At 40.9% G+C, this 26064-nt stretch overlaps 1 protein-coding gene across 1 annotated transcript in view; it reads right to left on the reverse strand.

Annotated features, from left to right (window-relative positions):
- Positions 1–26064, reverse strand: part of OTOGL (otogelin like) — a 140283-nt gene that overhangs the window by 50156 nt on the left and 64063 nt on the right. The window contains exons 27-36 of the mRNA XM_039519864.1: positions 22634–22768; positions 21985–22131; positions 19358–19477; positions 17194–17310; positions 14236–14392; positions 12329–12355; positions 7549–7716; positions 4786–5064; positions 2445–2562; positions 1888–1967 (exon numbers count right to left, since the gene is read on the reverse strand). Of these exons, the coding sequence (XP_039375798.1) occupies positions 1888–1967; positions 2445–2562; positions 4786–5064; positions 7549–7716; positions 12329–12355; positions 14236–14392; positions 17194–17310; positions 19358–19477; positions 21985–22131; positions 22634–22768 (1348 nt within the window). The remainder of the gene's footprint in view (positions 1–1887; positions 1968–2444; positions 2563–4785; positions 5065–7548; positions 7717–12328; positions 12356–14235; positions 14393–17193; positions 17311–19357; positions 19478–21984; positions 22132–22633; positions 22769–26064) is intronic.

The raw sequence follows: 26064 nt of genomic DNA on the forward strand, positions 1-26064 counted from the left end.
TTCTGCAGCAGGGAGTGAATTCTGTAGCAAATTCTGCAAACACAGAATAGTAGACTATATGGGACCTGGGATTAAAAAAATACAGTTTTCTTTTCTATTTTTGGATAGTAATGCACTATAATAGATTACTTTGTATTAGTAATTATTAAACATCACATAACTAGTTTAAAAATACAAAATACTGAGACTATTTTAAAATGGAAGAAAAATAACTATAATGCTTAATCACCGCATTATCCACAAACAAAGGAATGATGTGATAGACACATGCCGGCAGTTAAGCATCCAGGACACTGGGCTATTTAAATTCCCCCTCCCCTCAAAAAATGTAGCCAAAGATGCAGGGAGGTTGGCAGTGAGGTAACGAGAGGTCATGGTAAAAACACAAGATCAATGTATAACTGGGGTAGAGTTGTGCTGAGCCTTTAACAAGGACAAGACATTTCAATTTAATACAGTGGAAGTGACCAAAGAGAAATTGAATTTGTATTCAACATAGTCAGATGTGGAGGATGATTTTAGCAGTTGTATTCTAGATGGACCGGAGTGGAGTGATGCACGTAACAGGGAGGCCAGGGCGAAGGAGGTAGCACTTTTGCAGGAAGCATAAAAAAACTTGTGCAGTCACTGCATGTACAGCATGCATATCCCTCTTCTTCTCCCTCTCTCTGTATATGGGCTTGATTTTCTAGGGCTTTCAATCTAATTGTTACAGCCTGACACCCCAATATTCACCACTGTCATGTAATTAGGATATGTCTTATATGAAGTATGCCTTGTGTGGTGTCATTCGAAAAGTCGTGATCTGCTAGACAGTAATATCTCATAGGATTGTACGTGCTATTGTCATTTGTGAAGTTAGGCTATGTATGTGTTGCTGAAACATGTCCTGAGGTTGAAAACACCCACAAGCAGCCTTTCAGGTATGACAGTAAAAAGGCCAAACAATGTTAATGGCTTACTGAGGAAATGCACACAAGCACCAGGATTACCCCAGGAACTGTGTACAACAGAAACCTCTCAGAGATAGCTCTACACGGTGGGAAATGTTTGTCACAGCAAAAGAGCTTCCAGCAAGTTGGGAGAAGATATAAAAGGGGGAAAATGACATTGTGGGAGACCTCACTCTCCCAATAACACCACACCTGATGAACAAAGACTGAACTGTGGGAAGTGATGGTCCCAGGGCTAGAAGGATTTTTAGCCTGTGTATGAAAACCTGGGAAAGCCAAGGCAACTTGTGTCTTAAGAATCTGACAGCCTGGTTGTCACTCAGAGTGAAAATATGCTAATTAATATCTTACCTATCTGGTGTGTTAAGCTCAGTTTGCGGTTTTTGTTTATTTACTAAGGTAATCTGCTTTAATCTGTTTGCTATCCCTTATAACCACTTAAAATTTAACTTCTGTAGTTAATAAACTTATTTCTTGTTTATAACATAACCCAGTTTGTGCAATTCATATCTGGGAGGGCAAGAAGCTGTGCACAGCTCTCTCCACACTGAGGGAGAGGGTGAATTTTTACGAGCTTGCGCTGTGCGGATCTTTCTATACAGTGCAAGACAGTATTATTTTGGGCTTATCTCCCAAAATGGGTGTGCACATTAGTGCTGGGGGAGTCCTCTCACACAGAGCGGACTTCAGTCTGTGTCTGCAGCTGGGTGTGGCCCTAACTCTGTGTGTGTGTGCTGCAAAAGGCAGGATAGCCTAATTCAGCAAAATAGGGAGAGGGAATCCAGGCTGGTGGAGCAGGAGAGGCTCAGTGAAACCCCAGTACATCAGGTGGCATCCCGGACGGGGGAGGGGGGTCCAACCTATCACTCTGATCATGAGCACTAAATTAATTATATAATAAAAAACTTTACTGGTAACTGCAAAAAGTACTTACAGTCTTCTGGATAAACACATTTAAGTGTCACCTCATCAAGGATCATATTTTTAGGACAATATGGTAAGCATCCTTCAACCCTTTAATAAAACCCCCAAAAAAATCACATTAGAAAAATCACAAATCTACAATATCTTAGTTCAGTTTGACAAAATGACAGTTTTTAAGGTTCCTTTTTTTGACCCTGCCACACAGAGAATCCTGAGACCCCTTCATTAGCTCACACACACACACACACACACACACACACACACACACACACTTCTGAAATCCTGATGCAGCCAGTAGGAGATTGACAAGGCGTCATTCCACATTCATGCTGATGGACCATTACCCACCAGATAAACAAACATATATCATGTAAAATCATCTAATGGGCAAGTGCACACTTGATTTTACAAGACACAAGAAGCCAATTCAACCCTGTTATAACTCCACTGAAGTGAATTTTTTGTTGGTAAAGATTAGTATATATTATAATATATTATTAAAAATGATAGCATATACATTCTATATAATCGTATTATATTGGAGATATATAGTTTATTTGGACTTACGGTGGAAGAAATTTACATGCTACTCCTTCAGGATCACTACATGTTTTAAAACAGGGGCTAGCACAAGGTTCATATCGCCATTCACACATCCTCCTATAAGGCACTGAAGCATGGAGATCTGAGAAAGAAGGAAAGCATGGTGTTTATAGATTGATAGACTTTTCTATGATGTCTATTACAGTAATAGCAAGTTGATTGTAGAAATGAAGTACAGACTCCCCAAAACTTCCAAATGAATAACAGTGTTTTTATGAGTATTTAAACCAAGGAGTCCTAGAAAATTCAAAAATATTGGAGTATTAAAGGAAAAAGAACATATACTCAAATGTGCTGTTGATTTCAGGAACAACACTACTGCCTCACCCAGCAAACAGAAAAAATACCTATAGCTCACTAAACAATATATGAACTTTTGTCTGCTTGTTATAACACACCAAATTCATTTCCAAATAAAAACAATAGGGCTGTCAAGTGATTAAAAAAATTAATCATGATTAATTGCACGATTAATCACGCTTTTAAACAATAAAATACCATTTATTTAAATATTTTTGGAAGTTTTCTATATTTTAAAATATATTGATTTCAATTACAACACAGAATACAAAATGCACAGTGCTCGCTTTATATATTTTTATTACAAATATTTACACTGTAAAAAACCCCAAAAGAAATAGTATTTTTCAATTCACCTGTTGCAAGTACTGTAGTGCAATCTCTTTATCATGAAAGTTGAACTTACAAATGTAGAATTATGTACAAAAAATAACTGCATTCAAAAATAAAACAATGTAAAACTTTAGAGCCTACAAGTCCACTCAATCCTACTTCTTATTCAGCCAATCGCTCAGACAAACAAGTTTGTTTACATTTGCAGGAGATAATTCTGCCCACTTCTTGTTTACAATGTCACCTACAAGTGAGAACAGGTGTTCGCATGGCACTGTTGTAGCCGGCGCAAGGTATTTACATACCAGATATGCTAAACATTCGAATGTCCCTTCATACTTCAGCCACTACTCCAGAGGACATGAATCCATGCTGATGACAGGTTCTGCTCAATAATGATTCAAAACAGTGCGGACCAATCCATGTTCATTTTCATCATCTGAGTCAAATGCCACCAGTAGAAGATTAATTTTCTTTTTTTGTGATTTGGGTTCTGTAGTTTCTACATTGGAGTGTTACTCTTAACACATCTGAAATCATGCTGCACACCTTGTCCCTCTCAGATTTTGGAAGGCACTTTAGATTCTTAAATCTTGGGTCGAGTGCTGTAGCTATCTTTAGAAATCTCACATTAGCGCCTTCTTTGTGTTTTGTGAAATCGACAGCGAAAGTGTTCTTAAAATGAACAACATGTGCTGGGTCATCATCCAAGACTGATGTAACATGAAATATATGGCATGATGCGGGTAAAACAGAGCAGGGTGCATACATTTCTCCCCCCAAGGAGTTCAGTCACAAATTAAATTAATGCATTATTTTTTTAACACGCATCATCAGCATGGAAGCATGTCCTCTGGAATGGTGGCCAAAGCATGAAGGGGGCATATGAATGTTTTGCATATCTGGCATGTAAATACCTTGCAATGTCAGCTGCAAAAGTGCCATGTGAATGCCTGTTCTCACTTTCTGATGACACTGTAAATAAGAAGCGGGCAGTATTATCTGCTCTAAATGTAAACAAACTTGTATGTCTTAGCGATTGGCTGAACAAGAAGTAGGACTGAGTCGACTTGTAGGCTCTAAAGTTTTACATTATTTTGTTTTTGAGTGCAGTTATGTAACAAAAAAAATCTACATTTGTAAATTGCACTTTCACGATAAAGAGATTGCACTACAGTACTTGTACAAGGTGAACTGAAAAATGCTATTTCTTTGTTTATCATTTTACAATGCAAATATTTGTAATAAAAATAATAATATAAAGTGAGCACTAAACACTTTGTATTCTGTGTTATAACTAAAGTCAATATATTTGAAAATGTAGAAAAACATCCACAAATATTTAATAAATTTCAAATGGGATTCTATTGTTTAACAGTGGGATTAATTGTGATTAATTTTTTTGAGTTAATCACGAGTTAACTGTGATTAATCAACAGCCCTATTTAAAAAAATATCAATTTGACTGTGAATTATGCTGTCAAGGCAATATTCATGACCTCAAAAACAGGAAATCAATAACATCTGGACACAGAGGAGAACACAAAAACAAATAGGGGAAATCAATACAAATATTTGCTACTATTGATGAAGATGATGCACTCATGTGTACCCCTCTTAAGACAACTAGAACAGAATTGTACAGTATCCTTTGGGATTATGTACAACTTACCTTCAATGCTAAAGCTACTTGTACGTTTGAATTCTTCTGAATCATCATATTTTGACACTTTAATGCCAGAAGCTGTCAATATAATGAAAAAGCCTTTCTTGTTGTGAAGTTCAAATGCACTATAATCTGGAATCCAGAGACCTTGGTGGTGAAAGAATGTAGCTCTTCTACGAAATGAAGAACTTGCTGCCCACTGTTCCAAAGTAACAGTTTCATTGTCATGGACATACAGGAAGTAGTTTGGTCTTTCAGCAGACTCAAGTGAAACAAGAGACAGAGCTGTCACAAACAAAATATAAAGCAATCAGGAGTAGGTTATCACACCAGAAAACCAGAGGCTATGGACTACACATTAGCTATTAAGTAGTTTATGTCAAAACTATTGCTCGTCACAAAAATTCTCCCATTTTTTCTGTAGAAAATAGCAATGCTGACCCATAATTCAGTTCATATAAAAATCTGAAAATTCAGCTGGATATAGAGCTGACTGAAAAAGGGAAATTCCTTTTTGAGAAAAAGTTTTGTCCTAAAGTGAGATGAGACATTAAAAAACATGCAAGTTTTCACAAAATGGGATTTCAAGACAAATTTCATTTGGGAAAACCTAAACAGTATTTTTCTGCCCTCCAGGACAAGAGCCTTCTAGCCAGCTGCCAGAAAGTCTGAGAGCCTGGTCACTCTGCCTCCTTCCACCTAGCTACCAAGTCTGAGAGCCTGAGAGGTGCTGCCCATCTCTGGAGCTAGGGGAGAGGCAGAGAGACAGACAGTCATGGTGCTCTGCTGCATTTTGACACAAATTTCATCAAATCTGTGCTATATTCAGCTAAACCCTTCACTCTACCGAATTAGGGTGACCAGACGTCCCGATTTTATTGGGACTGTCCCAATATTTACTTGTTTGTCCCACGTCCTGACTCCAGCACACAGGCAGAGGGGGCTCTTGCCCTCAACTCAGCCCCGGCCCCGCCCCAACTCTGCCCCCTCCCTGCCCCATTGGATCCCTCCCCAAATCCCCACCCTGGTCCCGCCTCTTCCCCAAGCACACCGCATTCCTCCTCCTCCCTCACACAAGCCTGGGAGGGAGGAATCAGCTGTATGGCAGCACAAGTGCTGGGAGGGAGTGGGGAGAAGCAGGATGTGGCAGCCTGCTCAGGGGAGGCAGAGGTGAGCTGGTGTGGTGGGGGGCAGGGCAGGGCAGGGAGCTGCTGGTGGCTGCTCAGCCCCCACCAATTTTTCCTATGCTCCGGCGGCTATTTTTTTTTTTTGCTCCGCTGGCGATTCCCCCAACCCCAGCGTCCCGATATTTCATGTCTCTCATCTGGTCACCCTATACTGAACTGGCATTTTTTTAGTTTTACCAGAAAATTTCCCACCAGCTCTAGTTATGTAAGCATAGTTTGTCCAAACTTCTTTTGGCTGCAAAAATCAGGGTACACATTTTGTGAGAACAAAGTCTTCTCTCCTGAGACATCCAGTCACAGCCAGAAGTGCCATCAGGAAAGTTGTATTTAATCACTTCTTGTTCTGGTCCTGGACAGATCAAAAGTGAAGAAATCACTTCTCTGAACATTTGAGAAGCTCAAAAAAGGCTTGGTTCAAATAACATGGGTAAAAATATGCAGCTTCCATATTTCATCCAATTATCATCTCATCCCTAACAGTAATTTGAAAAATGTCCATATATTACATGGATTTAATTCAGCTTTCAGTCACCTCAACATTTTACCTGTACTATTTTATATCTGCTGGAGAATTTCATTAGACTTCATTCATCCTTCTACTTCATTACCTTTCCATTTATTTTCAAATGTCATCCAAAAACTTATTTTCTCCCTTGCCAATATATCTCAATTTCTCTTAAACATGATTTGAAATCTCAGGACAGAGACGACCCTTTTGGAGATACTGGTTTCACAAACTGTGATAGATGGGAGCCCTGCATCCACTGATGTGAATGGCAAATCTCCCACTGAATTCACTGGTGCAGGATATATAAGGGATTGAAAGAAGGAAAAATATTTTTATATATAAACATTTTTGGTTACATAGGTCACTGTTTGAATGAAAGAGAAAGCGTTAAAAATTATTTACACAGTGTGAACAAACAAATAGGAAGAAGATATATATTAAGAAGTGTAGCATAAGTGGTTGGTTTATTACACAAACACTTTTGGTAAACATTTTTAATATCTAATGTTTCATATTCACCCATGCAAACCAATTTTATTTCTAGTTGCACAAGATACTTAAATTTCCCTCACAAAAACACTCATTTGGACCTTGCTGCATTTCTAAAATATATTCTTGCAAAATTTAGCATTAAAGCCTTAAGTAAATTTTTCCAAGAGTGTATTTTAAATGCACTATATTTCTTCTTGAAACTGTAAGGAAAAATCAGTTTTGCAACTGGCTAGTCCATTCTCATTTGTTCCATTCCATGAAGGAAAAACTGAAAAAAAAATCACTGTAGCATACTTTAAATAACTAATACACTTAGAAATAAGTAACAGAGAAACTGATATATATACACCTCTACCTTGATATTATGCTGTCCTCAGGAGCCAAAAAATCTTACCGCGTTATAGGTGAAACAGCGTTATATCAAACTTGCTTTGATCCACCGGAGTGTGCAGCCCTGCCCCCCAGAGCACTGCTTTACCGCGTTATATCCGAATTCATGTTATATATGGTCGCATTATATCGGAGTAGAGGTGTAGTTCTAAAACTAGTCTTTGTCATTACTATAATATTGAGTATACTTACATAAGTCTTTATCTTTGAAAAGGCCGGGAGTTATCATAAAACTAAATCCCACATTTTCGTATGTACTGATTCTAGGCAAAGGAAATAGCTTTCTGCTGGTAATGTTAGCTCCTATAACAGTACCATTCTGTCCATAACTTGCCAAAATATATGGTCCTTCTCCAAGGCCTAGTGAAACAAACACCAAACAAACAAAATCAAAAGGAAAAAATCTATTGATTTACTTATATAAAAAAGCAAAACCTCAGCTACTTACCACCAATGATTGGTGGCATATATTGCCATCAATTATTTCCCCACACTTGGAATTGTTCACAAAGAAAACCCAGGAACCATTAAAAGCAGTTCACTTAGAATGGGGCCATGTGCCTCAATGTAATCTCGGGCCACGGCAGCATCTAAGACCGGTATGTCTACCTTGCAGCTGGGAGTGTGCTTTCCAGTGCAAGTAAATAGATATAGCTAGCACACTAAAAATAGCAGCATAGTTGGGCATAGCACAAGTGTCAGCTTGAGCTAGCTGGCCATGTACCTGGGGACTGGATGGGTTTGTACTCAGACAGCGAGCCTGTGCTGTGTGCTACCCCCAGCAACACCACTGTTTTCAGCAGAGCTAGCATGTGTCTGTCTACTTGATCTTGGAAGCATGTTCCCAGCTGCAGTGTAGATATACCTTATGCAAGAGGTACAACAGTCCCTCGCCCCAGTTCACTCCCTGTCCAGAATACAAACACTCTAAACAAGTAAAAAGCGACAAAGAGTCCTGCGGTACCTTATAGACTAACAGAAGTATTGGAGCATAAGCTTTTGTGGGTGAATACCCACTTCGTCAGACGCAACGAGATGCAAGAAAGACAAGTATGGATATATTCAATAACTACCCTCACTAGTAAGTAACCCAGGTTTGTTCTTCATGAAATTTCCTCCTCTATATATCCCCACTCTTGGTGGTGAACTGAAGGTGTCATATTTACACACAGATGATTGTCTCAAAGGTACCAGACTGCATCATCAATTTCTCCTCATAACTGGAATAGCCTGCAAGACCCTGAATTTTTGGCTAGCCACTCAGGCCAAAAAGTAGTAACAGGTCACAGCATCACTCACTCAGACTTGGCCTGTGCACCTCCCTCCATCAGAAGGGAAGGGCAGCCAGGCCAAACCTGAACTGTTCTGAGATTGTGTGCATCAGTTTGCAGGACAAGGAGCCAGGCCCATCCCCATGGGTAGGGCCCTACTAAATTCAAGGTCCATTTTTGTAAAATGTCACGGTCATAGCATTTTTTAAATCTTGAATTTCACGGTTTCATATATTTAAATCTTAAATTTCATGGTGTTGTAACAACCATGAATATGTATTTAAAAATGGCAAAATATAAACATGTAAAGCCCTTAAGACTCAATGTTTCTCAAACTGGGGGTCCTGACCCAAAAAGGGGGTCACAAGGCTATTGTAGGAGGGTCATGGTATTGCAAGCCTTACTTCTGCACTGCCTTCAGAGCTGGGTGGCCAGAGAGCAGCAGCTGCTAGCCAGGTGCCCAGCTCTGAAAGAAGTGCTGCTGGCAGCAGCACAAAAGTAAGGGTGGCAATATTATGACCCTCCTACAATAGCCTCGTTATCTCCTTTTGGGTTGGAACCCCCAGTTTGAGAAAAGCTGCGCACTTTTGTATACTTTTACCTTATTAGGGTAAAAGGACACAAAAGACCAGATATCACGATCCATGACACATTTTTCACAGCTGTGAATTTAGTAGGGCCCTACCCATGGGATAGAAGCAGCTGCTGCCAGGTGAGTGTTCTTGTTTTATATGTTATTTTTCATTTTATTTTGTGTTATTTCATGTTTGTGAAGAACACAAGGGCTCTAGCCATAATCTAGTGTGATGGATCTGCTAAGGAGGGCACTACAACTCCCACTAACCCCCTTCCCTATGGCATATCCCTTTCCCCTGGTCAGGTAAGAAGAAGGTTCTGACACAGGTGATGGCTGGGCTATGTGCGGCGAGTGGCAGTCGCATGGCAAACCAGAGAAGCTGCCAGAGCAGCAGCTGCATGGCAAGCAGGAAGCTGGCAAGAAGCTGGAGACAGGAACTGTGTGCGGAGCCACATGTGGAACAAGCTGTGACTGCCAGACATTATAGCTGGGTGCAGGTCTGCGTGGGGCTTATCGGGGAGCATCAGCGACTGGGCAGGGAACCAGTGAAGAGAAGCCTCCATGAGAGACACTAACTGAGCCTGGCCTGGAAACCTGCAAGTGCATAATTGCTTGAAAAGACAGAACTGGAAAACTCACAGCTTCACCCTGCCCTGGCAGCAGCCTGCTGCTCTTCGCCTCCTCCCCTCACTGACCACTGGAGACACCCTGAGTGCTCTCCGCACTGCTGCCCTGGCCTGGCCACACTCCTGCGTATTTTAAACCCTTGAAGCCTGTGGAAGCAAGAGGCCCTGGCCAGGGGGAGGGAGGGGGAGGAGCTCCGGTTGGCACTGCGTTCCATGGGCCCCTCTAGGGGATGGACCCTGCTGGGTCCTGCTGCCAAAACAGGCGTGAGCTGCCCACTCCCCTCAGTGAGTCACTGTGTGTTTACTTTTGTTCTCTTGTAACCAATTCTGACTTTTATGTCTCATTACCTCTAAACACTTAAAATCTATCTTTGTGTAGTTAATAAACTTGTTTTATTATTTTACCTACACCTGTGTCTTTGGGAAACTCCACTGGAGATAACAGGATTTGTGCATATCATTTTCTAGTAATAAAATGACAGACTTCATATGAGCTTGTGTTGTCCAAGAGAGGGCTGGGCAGTACAAGACACACATTTTGGTGGGGAAATCCAAGACTGGGAATTTGCTGGTGTTGCTCTGCAGAGTGGCTGGCTATAGCACTCATACAGTATAACTGGGAGTAATTTACATGCTGGAGGCTGTGTATGAGCAGACCAAGACTGGTTGCTCTCACAGTGAAGCAGTGTAAAAGGCATCTCTGGTTGGAGAGTTGAGATGACTCAGCTGTTCAACAGTCCAGATGGTATTCTGGGTAATGACATACATTATGCACTGATACCACTGGATCTAGCCAAGATTTCAATGTTTGTGTAATGTCTTGGTTCCAGGATCCAAGAAGCATGCCATGTAGTTCTAAGAGATGAGGTTATGAAGGTGAAGTTTGTTATGAATATTTCTGTAATTTTAAGCAGCCATTCTTGAAAGTACCAAGACTATGATATTTTCACAGAAAATATCTGTTATCCTATTAATATTAATATGAAGTAAACTGATAAGCTCCAACTATTCAGAAAGCTTTTAACAAGCTCAGATCTCCAGTTTTGCTATAATTCACACTGAATCAATTATCTTTTTAATACAGTATCATTAGAGATGCAATATATAGTGATACTATTCATTTTGTAAGAAACAATTATAATTTCACTGTCTACAAAGGCAGTTCACTGCGGTGAAGGTTAAAATGGTAATAAGTATATATAACAACATCAAACCACACAGCTTGTACACTAATGTGTCAGTAGTTTGAATCCCTTAATAGTATGCAAAAACAATGAGGAGTCCTTGTGGCATCTTAGAGACTAACTAATATGCTTGTCTGTTTACGTCAAAAAAGCTTTCATGGCTTTCATATGGGAGAAGTCCCATGAAATAGATGGGACATGTAGAGAGAAAATATTGTTAGATATCTTTCGTAATGGAGTAAGGTGTAGAGGAGGGGAAGATTTTTAGGTTCATCTATAAATCTGGTGTGAGCCCTTGCAAATATTATAAAGGCAAAAGCTACTTTGAACTCAGCCTAACACTTTTCTGATTAAAAGACCATGGCAAGTACACAAGGCAAAGGTGCATACGCACACACACACACACACACACACACCCTTGTTTCCAGTGAAATGTTACAGTCTGCCTCTAGTCCAGGCTGGTGATACAGGGAAAAAGCCTGCCTCAGAATAAGGGATCAGATTCCAAGAGAGCAGTACAATTACATCATGATATTAGCATGGAAGGGCAAATATTGAAAAGGACATGCAATATTTCTGGCTAACATATGTGTCTGCTGCCTTCTAATGGTTGAGAATGTCTAATGTACTCAAGAGTTGTTACTATGCAATCCAAATGGAGGGCCTAGAGGCCCAGAAAGAAGACAACCTCTAGGACCACTACAGCTAACCGAGATTTTTCTTTGCTTAGATGGTGGAAGGCTATGTTTTTACAGCAGGATGTCTTAAGTTACATCCCAGATGACAGACACAAGTGGTTTAGCTAATCACTGTGAGGCCTGTATCCATGTAACCATTGTCTCAGTACCCTTGGAAGTCCCGCAGGTGTCAGTTTGCTAACTAGCTGAGCTGCTGGTGCATAGTTCAAGACATCCTACACGTTCATGGAACAGAAATATTGTAAAACCATTAACTTCCACTAACCAGAGAAATATCAAGCCATACTGACTTGGGAAGAATTTGGCCTCCTACATACATATAGATCTTGGCTATACTAGAGAAAGCAAGGTTTGAAAAACATTTTTAAAATTTGTTTTAAAAAATCATGCCCAAGCCCTGGGCATAACAGCAGCTAAATCCTGCACAAAACTAATTGAGAGGGTAACCATATTTAAACTATTGTTTCAAAATAAGGTTCCTTCTAGCATATAGAGGGTCGTATGGTATGGCAAGAAACAGTGTGGATTATAATGATAAATGTGCTCATTAAGCTATTTTGAGAGATGAGGATGCATCCAATAGAGAAATATTTATCTTTACATAAATACTACGTACCTTGGTTGTAATATTCACAATTATAAGCTGCAAGGGAACAAAATGGATAACATCATTAAATGCCATCAATAAAATTCATATCTGTCAACAACCCTGAGACACCATAAATCAAGGTCACAGCATGGTAATTCACTTTGATCAAAGAAAGTTTTGTTTTCCTTAATGTGTTTCAATTAGTGGATCTATTTCCATAGGATATCATTAATAGACACACATCTGTGTACAATTAGAAGTGTCAGCACTGCTGTTTTAAAGCACCAAATACCCATTACCGAGTCGTCCATTGAACAATACTTTTTTCATAGTGAAGTTAGATGTAAAATATGTCAAATCTGATGGCAAACTCACAATGAGAGTTTGAAAGTAGCATACTCTAATATGGAGGCTACTTTAAAGGACAAAGGTATACATAAGAACAGCCATACTGGGTCAGACCAAAGGTCCATTTAGCCCAGTATGCTGTCTGCCGACAGCAGCCAATACCAGGTGTCCCAGAGGGAATGAACAGAACAGGTAATCATCAAGTGATCCATCCACTGTCACCAGGGCCGGATTAACGCAGAGGCTACAGCCCAGGGCCTCAGGATAAGGGGGGCCCCGCAAAAATAAATCCATAATTATATACAATTCAGTGATCACCAACCCATCGATCAAGATCACTGGTTGATCCTGGAGCCTCTGCAAAGTCGATTGCAATCTCTGGGCGACTACAAGTCCAGTGGCGCAGCAGGGCACAGGCAGGCTGCCTGCACGCCATGGCCCCATGCTGTTCCCAGAAGCAGCCAGCTGCTGGCACGTCTCTCAGGTGTCTCCACAAGCTGCCCCTGCCCCCAGCATCATCCCCGGAGCTCCCTTTGGCTGGTTCCCGGCCAATGGGAGCCGTGGGGGCAGCACTTGCAGGTGGGGACAGCGTGCGTAGACACATGAGAGATGTACCAGCAGCCAGCCGCTTCCGGGAGTGGCATGGGGCTACGGCGTGCAGGCAGCCTGCCTGAGCCCTGCTGTGCATTCAGCTGGGAGCCACCTGTGGTAAGCACCTCCTGCCCGGAGCCTGCACCTCACATCCCCTCCTGCACCCCAATCCCCTGCCCCAGGTCAGAATCCCCTCCTGCACCTAAACTCCCTCCCAGACTCCACACCTCCTCCTGCACCCCAACCCCTGCCCCAGGTCAGAATCCCCTCCTGCACCCAAATTCCCTCGCAGAGCTCACACCCCTCACCCTCTCTTGCACCCCAACACTGTGCCCCAGCCTGGAGCCCCCTCCTGCACCCAAACTCCCTCCCAGAAAGAAACCAATGTAACAGCTGTTCTAAGGTAACAAATAGGCTATTTTGAATTAATTTAACTATAGTCTACATGTTTTAAAACTGAAATGTAACCACAAAATGGCTTTATGTTAATTAAAAGGCAAGTTTAGTAAAGCGTTAATAGCCTCGATGCCATAATTGTGATCGTTTTGTTTTAAATTAGAAAAAAAGACTTGTATATGGAGGCCCCACAAAATCTAATAGCCCCGGCCCCACAGGAGAGTTAATCTGGCCCTGCCTGTCACCTAATCCCAGCACCTGGCAGACAGAGGCTAGGAACACATCCCTACCCATCCTGGCTAATAGCTATTGATGGACCTATACACAAATATTGTGATCATAGCCCATTTCCTTATAGAGGGCTGTAAATCCAGTTCTCAATGACTAACTTGTTAATGCATGGACTGCATGAAAAATTTAGAGCAGAAGTACATATATATTATAGCTTCTCCTATTCCACTTCTGATCATTTGTATTGTCAGTGAGAACTTCAATCTTTCTTTTTCCTTATGTGTCAACAGAAATCAAGCATTAAAAGCTCAGATAATCCAGTGTTTCTTTATTGTGGTTTCTGGGGACATGATCAATCATGTACTTACGACAGACAGAGGGAGATCTCCAATGAATTGCTGCACCCTGCTGGCAGCATTTGTAAGCATAAGCTGCAATGCTTGTACACAAACACTCACAGTCCCCACCAAGATTACAATTACATGTGTCTGTATGGCAATTTTTGACAAATGAAGTCACATCAATCTGAAAAGTGAAGGGGAAAAAAAGCAATTGAACGTGTGGGCCCCACCTTGCCATCACTTTGCACCAAAACTCCCACCAGTTTCAAATGGAATTCTGTGTTTAGAAAGACAGCAGAACTCAACCCTCAAAGTCTGTCATAGAAATCTGAACATTTTCTAATGCCTGGGTAAGTTTCTTTATCTTTTAACATAGGTATAAATAGATTTGTCCACACAGGCTAGAACTGACTGATCTTGTAGTAGCATCCCCACACCCCCTGTGCACAATCACGCACACACAGTAACGCCATTATCTTCATAGGGAGGTCTGCCATTGCACACAGTGTGTTTCCCAACTATAGCAGTACTGAACAGCTGCAGGCCCCCAATAGTGCGTTCAAGTCTTGATGAAGAACACTGAACAACTTTCAAGTTGCCCTAAACAATGTTGCTTGTCTAGAAAACTAAAAGTGTATATCATAAATTTCATGCAGTACGCCTGCCAACACTCTTGCTATTTAGTGATTATGAACATTTGCATGGTTACAACATTTAGCCAAAGTGTGTGATTTTCTATTTTTATAAGGCAAATACTGCCATCTAGTGTAATAGCTGTAGTTTTACATTAACAATATCAAGACCAGGACAGCGATAACATGAAAGGAAGACCTGGTTGAGCAATTTTACAAGTTGATTTACTTTACTTTAAAAAAAAATCAGTGTCATTTTCTGGCAAGAAATAGAATGTCTGAGAAAAAGTGACTGAATTTCTGGAGCGGTTGTCATTTAAACAAAAGTAAAATATTTCTGTGTTTTCAAGATATTCTCTCTCATTTGTCTTATATCTCCCCAGATTTGCATTAGCCCACACATCCATTTGCTTCCCCATGCCGTTCAGAACTCTAAAACTTAAAAAGAAAGAAACTATTGCATTATTTCTGCAACTTGAATTATAAAATAACCCTTTGTCAGACTGAGGCAACCTTAAATCATCATAAAAATTCTTACTGCAATTCTAAAAGCTGGAAATATTAAACAGTGGGGAGCTTAGTTTAGTAGTTTTCAATCAATCATTGGTAACACATTTTAGGTCTACAGAAATTGTATCACAATCAATAACTCAGAATGGCTGCTTTACTGAAAACTACGAAGACACCATGAGCCAAATTTTCAAACAATGAGGTCTAAGTGGTATATACACCTGGAATGTACTTGCACCTGCAAAATGTGTTGCACACCAAAGATATGTGTACGTGTGTAAATACGCAATTGGATATGCAACTTCATGTTTTGCATGTGAGGTGAATTCTTGTGAACATAATTTTGCCAATACAATTTAAGTGCCATTGTTGGAAAATGATCCCAAACACTGGTAAAATAGAGAAAAGTGAGTGCACAACAAAAAACTGAATTCCCAAGTTTTTGTTTGTTTTTAGAGAAAAAAATTTACCTTCTGAAGATTCCATTTCTATTTCAATTTTATATTTTGAAAATATACTCATCACAGGCTGATGCTCAAAAAATTCCTAAAATATTGGCTAATGTCACTATGACTAAATCTATTCACTCCATAGTTAAACTATGTACAACACTGTAACTGTTCCATCAGGCAAATTTCTGACCAAATTGGTAGTCCTTACACTATGCCCTGAAAGTCAAGAGATTCCGTTTCTGACAGGCCATCTAGAGATACCATTCGTTATGTCTAGAAGTCATAAAGAACTGTGGCAAGCACCAATGCCTACACTGCAATTAAGGAGTGTAATCGCAGCATGTGTACGTAGATGCTGGAACTAGGGGCACACCCCCTTGCCTTGAAGTGGTTTCCATCATTTACAGGATTTACAGTTTGGTTCAATGGATCTCAGTACCCCCACTATACAAATTGTTCCAGCATACCTGCATATGTAGACATACTCAAGCTAGCTTTAATCTATCTAGTTCAAACACCAATAGCAGTAAACTGCAGCAGCATGAACTAGCTGTAAAAAGGCCCTTTTGGTAACTGAAGGCACCTGAGTAGGAAGATACAATCAGAAATCCAGACAAATATGCAGATTATGAACTATTTGATAAAGGCTCAGCAAACACCCTTATTAATGGGGTCAGAGACTTCCCTTGTCACACTTTCCTCAAGCTATCTGCACCATCTCCACCTTGTCTGGATTGAGCCTTAGACAACTTGCTGTAATCCAAGCCCCTATTAGCCAGGTACCAGCAAAGCCAAGACATTGGCCACACATTTGATAAAAAGGTTAGTTACCAGTCAATTACGTTATCATGGCTCTGACATCCAAATCTTCTCACTCTCTCCCCCAACATCCTCATATACAGATTGAGCAGGACAAATGACAGAAGACAGCCACCTGAGATAAAAGCTATACGTGTCTCCAACTTCTCATATCGTGTATTTAATGCTTGTGGCTATCAAATTTTCAGAATCCCTTGATGCACGTGAATAGTCTTAAACTTAGTTAACAACATACAAATACACTAATACAGTAGAAACTTGATTTTCCAAACTGGTAACCCAAAACTTTCCGTTATCTGAAAGAGGGTCATGTCCATGACATTTAATAATACTGAAAATCCCACCAACTGTCCTATAGCTTTACGATGCAGACTTTGGCTCCAATCTTGCAAGGAACTTTGTACAAGCACAGGAGTTCACCCACCCAGAGATCTTTACAGCACCGGGGGCTGAGTCAATGTCTTCCAGTTGTACTGTAACAAGGAATTAATTATTGACTCTTGAATATTTTGCTACCAGAGATTCAGAATCAACATGTTCATCTTTGAATAGTTAATAAAGTATAAACTTACCACATTTCGACAAGGAGCAAAAACATCACTGTACAAAATTGAGCATTCCCTTTTGGCATAGGGGAACTTGCTCTGATGCACCTCACATGGCTTTATGGTTTCATTTGGGCTTTTACACTTAAAAAAAAAACACAAAATGAGTTTAAACTATTTATATGAACTATGTTTTTGTTCTTGTTTTTTGTTTTTGTTTGTTTGTTTGTTTTACAAGAGACTTACTTTTTGGATATAGCAAAACTCCCATTGCCAGGGAGCAGAGAAAGCAATGTTAAACAGCAAATACTTTCCTGTGTTTTATAATTGAAAACATTTGCATAAAAAATAACCTTTGCTTTTTGTTTATAAGAAGTCAGATGTTTCTGCTTCATGCTCCATACATGAAGACAATTTTTTTTATTTGTGACACAGTGCAATCGTTTCCAGAGCAACCAATTATAATATCACAAACAGAACATCATGGGGCAAATCTATCCCTGGTGTTTTGCCATTGACTTTAAATGGCATCACACTAGGGATGATTTAGCCCTATATATTCAAATGAAGAAGCAGCAGTAGGAACAGATTAACTCATAAAAAACAAAGAGCCAAAGATCATCATAATAACTCAAAAATGATGGAGATACTCAACTCCCTTTTTGAATCTCCTCCTTCAAAATGAAAAACGAATGGGCAGGAAAGTTTAACAAAAGGGCACTCAACTTGCTGAATGCAAGTTCATCCAACATATGTACCCAGGGTGGGAAAGAAAAATCTGGGAAGCAGCAATGGTGACAGAGACCTAGTGCTGATCACAGACAGGAAATTAGACATGACTTTGCAACAGTATGCAGCTCCAAAAATAGCCAGAGCAAGCTGGGCTGTGTAAGCAAAGGCACCACGTCATGGAGCAGAATGTTATGATCTCTTGTCTGATGATCTGATGCAGCTGCACAGAGAATATCATGTTCGGTTATGGCCACCACATTACCAGAAAGATATTGACAACGTGAAAGGATAATGGGGGAGACTAGAGTGGTTTCCTTGTGAGGAAAGATTAAAGAGAGTAAAGTATGCACAGGCTGGCTAAGCAGAGACATGATATCAGTCTACAAATGTTGGGGGCATTAATACAAAGGAGGGAAAGAAATTATTTCAGTTACACGCAGCTTTATAACAAAGTAGTAATTGAAGAAAATTAAGAAAGGGAAAATTTGGGGAAATTTGCGGAGATATATTGGGCTGTGAAATAACGATGGAAGTTCCATCACTTGAGAATTTAAAGCTAGTCTGGACAAAATACTAGAAAATTGCTCTCAGGAACAATTCTGCTTTAGCAGAGAGATGACCTCTTAATAAGGTTTTCCTAACTATACCAGGCAATGCCAGTTATGTACTAAATTTCAGACAACCAAACAGACTTGTAGAGAACCAGTGACTGATGTTCCCTGAACCTCAGCCCCTTTTACCAGAAACCATCATTTGATCTCATCTTCTCTGCTAGATTAATCTTTGTTTATAAACCACATTTTTAAAATCACTGAGTGAACCTGAATCTGATTTCATAGGCCATTCAAGGCACAGTACCCAGAGAGTCAAGATGTCTAGCCCAACACTGTGGAAATAGTCTGTCCTGCTATCATTTGCATTCAGGAAAATTCTAAGATTTGCAGATGACAGTTCTGACAGCCAGAACATGCTTGCTTCAACCGAGGCCCCTAACATGAGAGAAGAAATAACAAGAGATTTTCTTAAAGTTGGACCCAGTCCAAAATACCAGATTCAATACATCCCAAACTTTGGGGAAGTTCAGATCTAGATGTGAACTTTGCAGATTCTAGTTTTTCCTATATATTAATATTATAATTTATATGACTATAGCATGCACCAGGACTCTGTTGTAAAACAATTATTTTGTTTCCTAAAAAAACATTCCCAAAATTATTTGGTCTGGTTTTTCACTTAAACTCAACATCATCTACTTACTGAGATACAGGGGTATCTTTATACCACATATAAAGTTTATAGACAAAGTTTCTTCTGTAAGTATCCAAATGTCCCTCCCATGCATTGATTTGACTGGCAATTTGGAAAATGTCAGCACTCTCAGTGTTTACATGTTCTTTTACACAATAATTAACTTTTCATACGGTTTATTTCTAAGTTGGTGAACAAATATGTTACTTACCTGTCCTATTGCCCAACTCTCTCCAAAAACCTGAGCGTTTCTCACTTCCATGTTATTTGATGTAGTCAGATCATTTGAAGTGTATTTATCAAAATTTCCACACAAACCTGCTAATTTACCCTAAAACATAAATTGAAATTTTTTAAACATCTTTTGATTGGTTTGTAATTACAGTTTGATTACTGACAGTGGTCAAACATTTTTGGTTTTACTTTTTAAATAGTTTTAAGAGAGAGGAAACTAAACTAACGTTGCCTTTATGTCAAGTTTACAGGGTGATTATAACCCTGACCAACACTTTGACAATATTTGAAGTGTCAATATATTTAGACCTCTGAACTAAAGGTTTTAAAAGCAGAACATTATATTTTCATTTTTTATTCTATTTTCTGCTTCCCAGAACGTATCTTTAATTTCTCACTGAATAAAGGGACTAGGGTCTCTTCAAAACTCCCAAGTCAAAAGCCAAAAGTTCTGGTACATTACCTCATACCATTGGAGCCAGGGGTGGCTCTAGACATTTCGCCGCCCAAAGCACAGCGGCATGCCACGGGGGGGCGCTCTGCTGGTCGCTGTTCCTGCGGCTCCGGTGGACCTCCCACAGAGCGCCCCCCGCGGCATACCGCCCCAGGCACGCGCTTGGCGTGCTGGGGCCTGGAGCCGCCCCTGATTGGAGCCTGACTAAATAATGATCATGAAGACCTTCTGCCTATATCCAAGTTAGAATAGCGAGGGCATTCATATCAACTGGCACAAGCCAGTCACCTGTAGCACTCTTAATATTGGGGCGTGCACTAGCAATGAATATATAAAGAAGAGAACTTATTTTTTCTGTTCAATAGTACAATCAAGATGATGGACATTCAGACTCCCAGAGTGCTTTGGGTTCATTCCAATAAATTGTTGTTTCTTTAGGTCCTACTACCACAGGCCCTTTCTTGGTTGAGCTGAAGTCTCTGAGAAAGGTGTGTGTGAGGGGGAGAAGTGTGTGATGTATTGGTGTCCTTGTATGGGCACTATAACTCCTCTCGCTGAGGGAGCCCTTCAGAACCCCTTTCTGAGCATGTGCATTCATGGTTGAAACTGAGGGTATGTCTACACTGCAGTCAGAGGTGTGACTGCAGCATGTGTAGACAAACCCGAGCTAGCTTTGTTCTAGCTAGCTTGAACAACAATAGAGGAATAGCACAGCACAGGCAGCAATGGGCTAGCTACTTAAGTACATACCCAGGAAACTGGGTGGGCGTGTACAGCAGGTACTGCTGCAAATTCACTGCTGTTGTTACTGGAGATAGCTAGATCAAAGCTAGATCTGGTTTGTCTATATGTGCAGAAGTCACACCTCTGACTGCAATTTCAACATACCCTGAGAGAACAGCTTGGTAGGTACTCAGAGAGTGTCTCCTATTTCTTTCCTAGATCCTTTTCCCTGGCTGGGTTGTTTGCCCGTGTTTATTTTAATCCGAAAACGTGAATATGTAATAAACTGAGCTGACTCTTCTACAACTGTATCATCTCAATCTCTTCTCGCCTTAATTTGGGTCACACTAACACCTGAATGTCACAGGAGAGCAGTGGAATGTATTACCAGGGATGTCAATTAAAAACAAAGACAATAATGATTATTCCACAGAAGTCAACAGTTGCATTTGGAGCACTGAAAGCATCTGAGTATGCTTGACAGTATTTTTCAGCGTCACCCAGAGGATTCAGGGGGCCTGGGGCAAAGCAATTTTGGGGGCCCCTTCCATAAAAAAAAGTTGCAATACTATAAAATACTATATTCTTGTGGGGGCCTGGGCAAATTGCCCCACTTGTCCCCCCCCCCGCCCCTCCTGGGCAGCCCTCGTATGCTTCGTGCTACTACCTGAAACATCTTTGAATTACTAAAATAACCTGACTGAAAGCAGCATTACCAATGTAACACTCCTACGATTAGAAGACAAGCAAATATATTGATTTCAATATCTAGTGTAAACCTCAGACTGTACGAGTACTTGTTACTCGTTTAAAGCCAGATTCTGACACACTTGCTTATGCCAAATAGTAATTTATTCCACAAGAACTCCTAATGAAATCACAATTTGGCCTGTATTTATTGTTCTCAATTTAAGATAATTTCATTTTATTATTGCTTATGAGAGTTAAAGAATGACAGTGCTAGCTTGATCCAGGAATAGCGTAGGCAGCCAGCATTCAATTTCTTATATGTTGCTGTAAATGTTGCTGTTACTTAACCTGCAACATACCAGCTGAGATTCTTAGCAGAATGTATTGGGCTGAATTCTGCTAAATTGCGTCAAGGTTTTATTGATAAATATACACCAAGAGTAAGACCACCAAAGTCATAGAACTTGTGACCTCATAATGACCTCAGCCATGAGGTTCATATCTGGGAGGAAAAAATCCAAATTCAAGGAGTTTATATCCAATATTCTGCTTTGGATCCATCTTTGCTTTGTTATCTAAAGCAGGTTTCAAAAGTGCCCAAAGATGAAATGTTAATACACTGAATTCCAAGGGCCTCCCCATTTTTCTACCCCACATTGTATTTCTTTCAGTATGAATGAACCTCTTTATAATATAAAATACATTGTATACAATATCAAGTTTACAATTTGGTGCACCTTCCACCGAGGTCCAACTTTGACATGTATCGTTGTCTTCTTGTCCCACAGGATTGTAATTTCCTGTTCTGGAAAGTGTACCACTGTATAATATCCAGCCTTCCAAAGCTGATATGTTGGGGGGTTTTCCCGTCCCCTTGAGGTCCTCTGTCAGAAATGGATATTTGTGAAAGATCTACAACAGCACTTCTATAACGCAGACAACCAAGAGATAGAGCCAACTAATAACTAGCCCAAGGAGTATTTTAAAGTATAGGTTAACCCTAGCATGTTATTGAGCAACTAGGGAGCATTGCCTCAGCTGTTTTGTTTTAAGAATTTTTATTTTATTTGTAGTTATTTTGGCTCAGATGCTGCCTTCTGTCACAAAAGCACATGGACAAACTAATTCAAAAACTCCTTGGTTCCATTGGAGGAGCAGCAGCCAAGCATTCTTCCCAGTGGGACCAATATGGGTGTGGAAGGGGAAAGGGAAAGGGGGCTTGAAAAAGCAGTGAAGAAACAGAATTTTCATGGGGACACAAGCTACATCAAGCTTGGATGTTTTTGATACTTTAGATTGAATGAGACTCAGTTTAATAAATTAAATTTGTGTGTTTCAGACATGTACCTTAAAGGGTCATCCAAACAAGGAAAGAGAACAACTAACCTGTTTGTCAGAAGGTTCACTAAAATAAATCTCAGTGTCTCCAACAGAGATCAAAACACTCTTTGAGCAAACAATGTCATTGTCAAAGCACTTCTTGTTCTGGGCAATTACAGATACATTTGAGTTGTCTGTACTCTGCAACATGAAGAAAAAATCATTTTATTTACAAATACAATTACATTTCACTTCAGCAGATAAATTCCAGCTTAAACATCTTAAACTGAAAAGCCATGTAAAGAGGTATCAATCAAAGAAAGGGATTTTAAATCCAGTACTGTACCTTCTTTTGATTCAAAGCTTAGAGTTAAACACAAAGAACTATTAAATCCATCTTTCAGTCATTTTATATTATTGAGAACTTTATTCACAATTTGAGGATTAGCCTAGCCTAAAATTAGATTTTTAACTAAATAAGAGTTTGGTTTAGGTTTTAAAAATTGATTGTACACAGAAAAAAAATCTAATATTTTAGCACAATATGGTAATCATAGTCTAGCTATGTTATAAACAACAATGAAAAGGAATTTTTAAAAAGCATGCAGTCTGAGAATGTGTTGCTATTGTATTTTCAAAAACAAAAAGTCTACCACCCATTTGTCAGATTTGTGGTGGGCAATAGTGAGATTATCTACCAAAGTCACTGGAACCCTGAGGAGGTCCCCCCTAAGGAGGCTGTTGTCTGTTGCGGGAACCCTGCAAAGGGACCCTCAAGAGGCTGTTACCTGTCACTGGAACCCTGCAGGGGGACCCTGAGGAGGCTGTCACCCATGGCTTGCCCTGCCTGGCCCTGCTGGCTGCCAGCTCCAGTCCCATGGGCTGAAGCAGGGGATGAAGCAGAAAATGTCACGGAGGTCTCTGGAAGTCACAGATTCCATGACTTTCATGACCTCCATGACATAAACATAGCCTTACTCATAAGTTATGTAGAGGCCACCAAACAGCCTTCAAACAGTGAAGGCTTGAGAGACCTGATTCTGATCTTGCTTACATCAGTGTAAGTCAGGAGAAACTCCTGTAAAGTCAGACTGGTGTCAGATCAGTTCTAGGCATATGCTCATTACAAGCCCATCTTAGATACGAAACAGTAACCTGGAGATGACAAGCTCTATATCCCATCCCTGACTGAGTCACCCAGTTATACATCCTCCTTGGACACTGTTTGTAACAACTCCTTGAGGCCTCTTTTGTATCCATACAAATACCCTCATTTTGCTCCCTTGAACATTCTCAGAAAATATGACTAACTTACTATATTGCGATGCAGCAAACTCTCAGAAAACTCATCTGCTTTCATTGAAGTATTTTACTGTGTTAGCTACTTGAGTTCAGACTAGATAAGATACACAGGATTCAAGTAAAACATTACTAATGTGTACTAAGGACAGGAAAATGACTGAATTATGTAAGTTAGTAAGTAAACAACGCATGGATTCTTCACCCCTTCAAGACATTCCGGAGTTTTGCATTTGAAAGCCCTGTCCCACAAACCCACATCTCTGCTGAGATCTCACACATTCACATCTCTCACATTCACCAATAGACACCTACAATTCCTCCTCTCAGGCACTGGGGGTGGGGGAAGGGGCGATTGTGGTGCTGTTTTCAGGTAGCCTTTCCGCCTCCACTTTGTTTTTGATCCCCCTTGCCAGTGTGCCTCTTGGGAGGCAGAGACCGCATCTGAAAGGGAGGGGCATGGGAAAGAATAGGGGGCTGATGGGACAGTTGGGGCCAGGAACGGGAAGGGGACAGAACTGAGGAGGCTAATGGGGAGAGGCTGGGGCAGGGTGAGGGTAGCTGATCCAGGGCCCCCACACTCCTAACAATCCTCCACTCCCTACCACTGGCCCCAACAACTCTCTCCCCAAGCTGCCCCAGGAAGGCTCTTCCCATCTCGTCCACTGACAACCACCCCCTCAGGCTGTTCCAGCTTTTCTCACCCCAATAATTCTTCCCCAGGCTCTCTCCTCCCAACAGCCATATACACGTCCCCCTTCCATGCTCTCTTTCACAGCAAGCCATCCCAGCAACCCAACTCCCTCTAATACCCTGGGGTCCTCTGGCTCCCCAGGTCCCTCTGGTTCTGAGACGTGCAGGAGATAGATTCTGTTTTCCCCACACATGCTTGCTCACCCTGCTCAGGAAATTTTAAGGGTGAAACATCAGTTGCTTTTTCTCACCAGCGAGAAATGTTGTGTGTGGGACTGCAGAGAACTTGGCAGCTATGGGAAGCAGTCTTGTAATCAATACAAATAACAATGAGCAGCACAGCTTAAAGTATTGCTCTGATCTGAAAAGTGACTATGTGGTGGTGGGGATATGGGTTTTTTGCTGATCACTGGAAGACACTGCACAGCCCCGCATAACCCCCAGTCCCATGGTGCCCTTAGGAAGAGACCCCACTGAGCCAGCTCACAGTTTGTGGGGCTTGGGGTTAACTTCTAGCAAGAGTCTGCTCAGGGAAGCACTGCTAGCTTGATGCTTCCTAGGGGCAACAGGCTCTAATTAGGTTCAGGATCTTAAAGGCTATATCATCAATGCAGAGTTATCTCAAATTATCAACATTCGAGGTAACCCCTCTCAAGTTAGCCTGGTTTGAGTGAGAGGAGCCACACTGTAAGTTAACACTCAGGTGATGTTTTCACTGAAAACAGTGAGAGAGAGAGAGAGAGAGTGTGTGTGTGTGCGCGCACGCGTAGAAACCTCTTAGTGTGGGTAGACAAATTTGTGCTAGCTGGACTCTAGCTAGTGCACTGAAAATAGCTATGTGGGTGTTGTGGCTTTGATGGAGACTCAAGCTATCTACTCGAGCTCAGACCAAGAGGGTCGGGCTGCCACACAAGCTGCAACGTCCACCCTGTCTATCTGGGCTGGGAGGCACGCTCCCTGCTGCAGCGTAGACATACCCTGATGATAGGTCAGCCAAGTTGAGTTAAAGGCACCACCACACTAAAGGGTTTTTTGCGTATGAACAGAACGTGAGTTCAGGGGGGTGGACACAAGTTATAAAACGAGTTAACTCTGCAGTGACAACAAGCACAGTGAGGAACTGGGTTACTCCCATGAGAGACACAGAGCAGTATTGCTGACCAAAAGCCCAGACAGGGAGCCTTAAGGACCCATAAGTACTTTCCTGTTTGTTGGTTTATATATTAGCGATCATTTATGGAAAGCTGCATGGCAGGAATGCAGCCAGAGACTGCCAGTTTGTATTGTTTTCATTAAAATAAAACTCCTGAAATAAATCAGAAATGGCATTCTGTGTTTAAACCTAAGCCTCTTGTGCACCCTCTCCTGCCACTCAAACCCTGACCCTGGCCCCTACTATAAAAATGCCCCTTGTGGGGCTCCATGTTTATTGTGTCACAAAACTTTCAGTATCAAATTTGCTCAGTTAATAAAGACTTTTTTCCCCTAACTGCCAGCCCTGCCAC

The sequence above is a fragment of the Mauremys reevesii genome, linkage group 1 (assembly GCF_016161935.1).
Source record: "Mauremys reevesii isolate NIE-2019 linkage group 1, ASM1616193v1, whole genome shotgun sequence".
NCBI classification, from domain to species: Eukaryota; Metazoa; Chordata; order Testudines; family Geoemydidae; genus Mauremys; species Mauremys reevesii.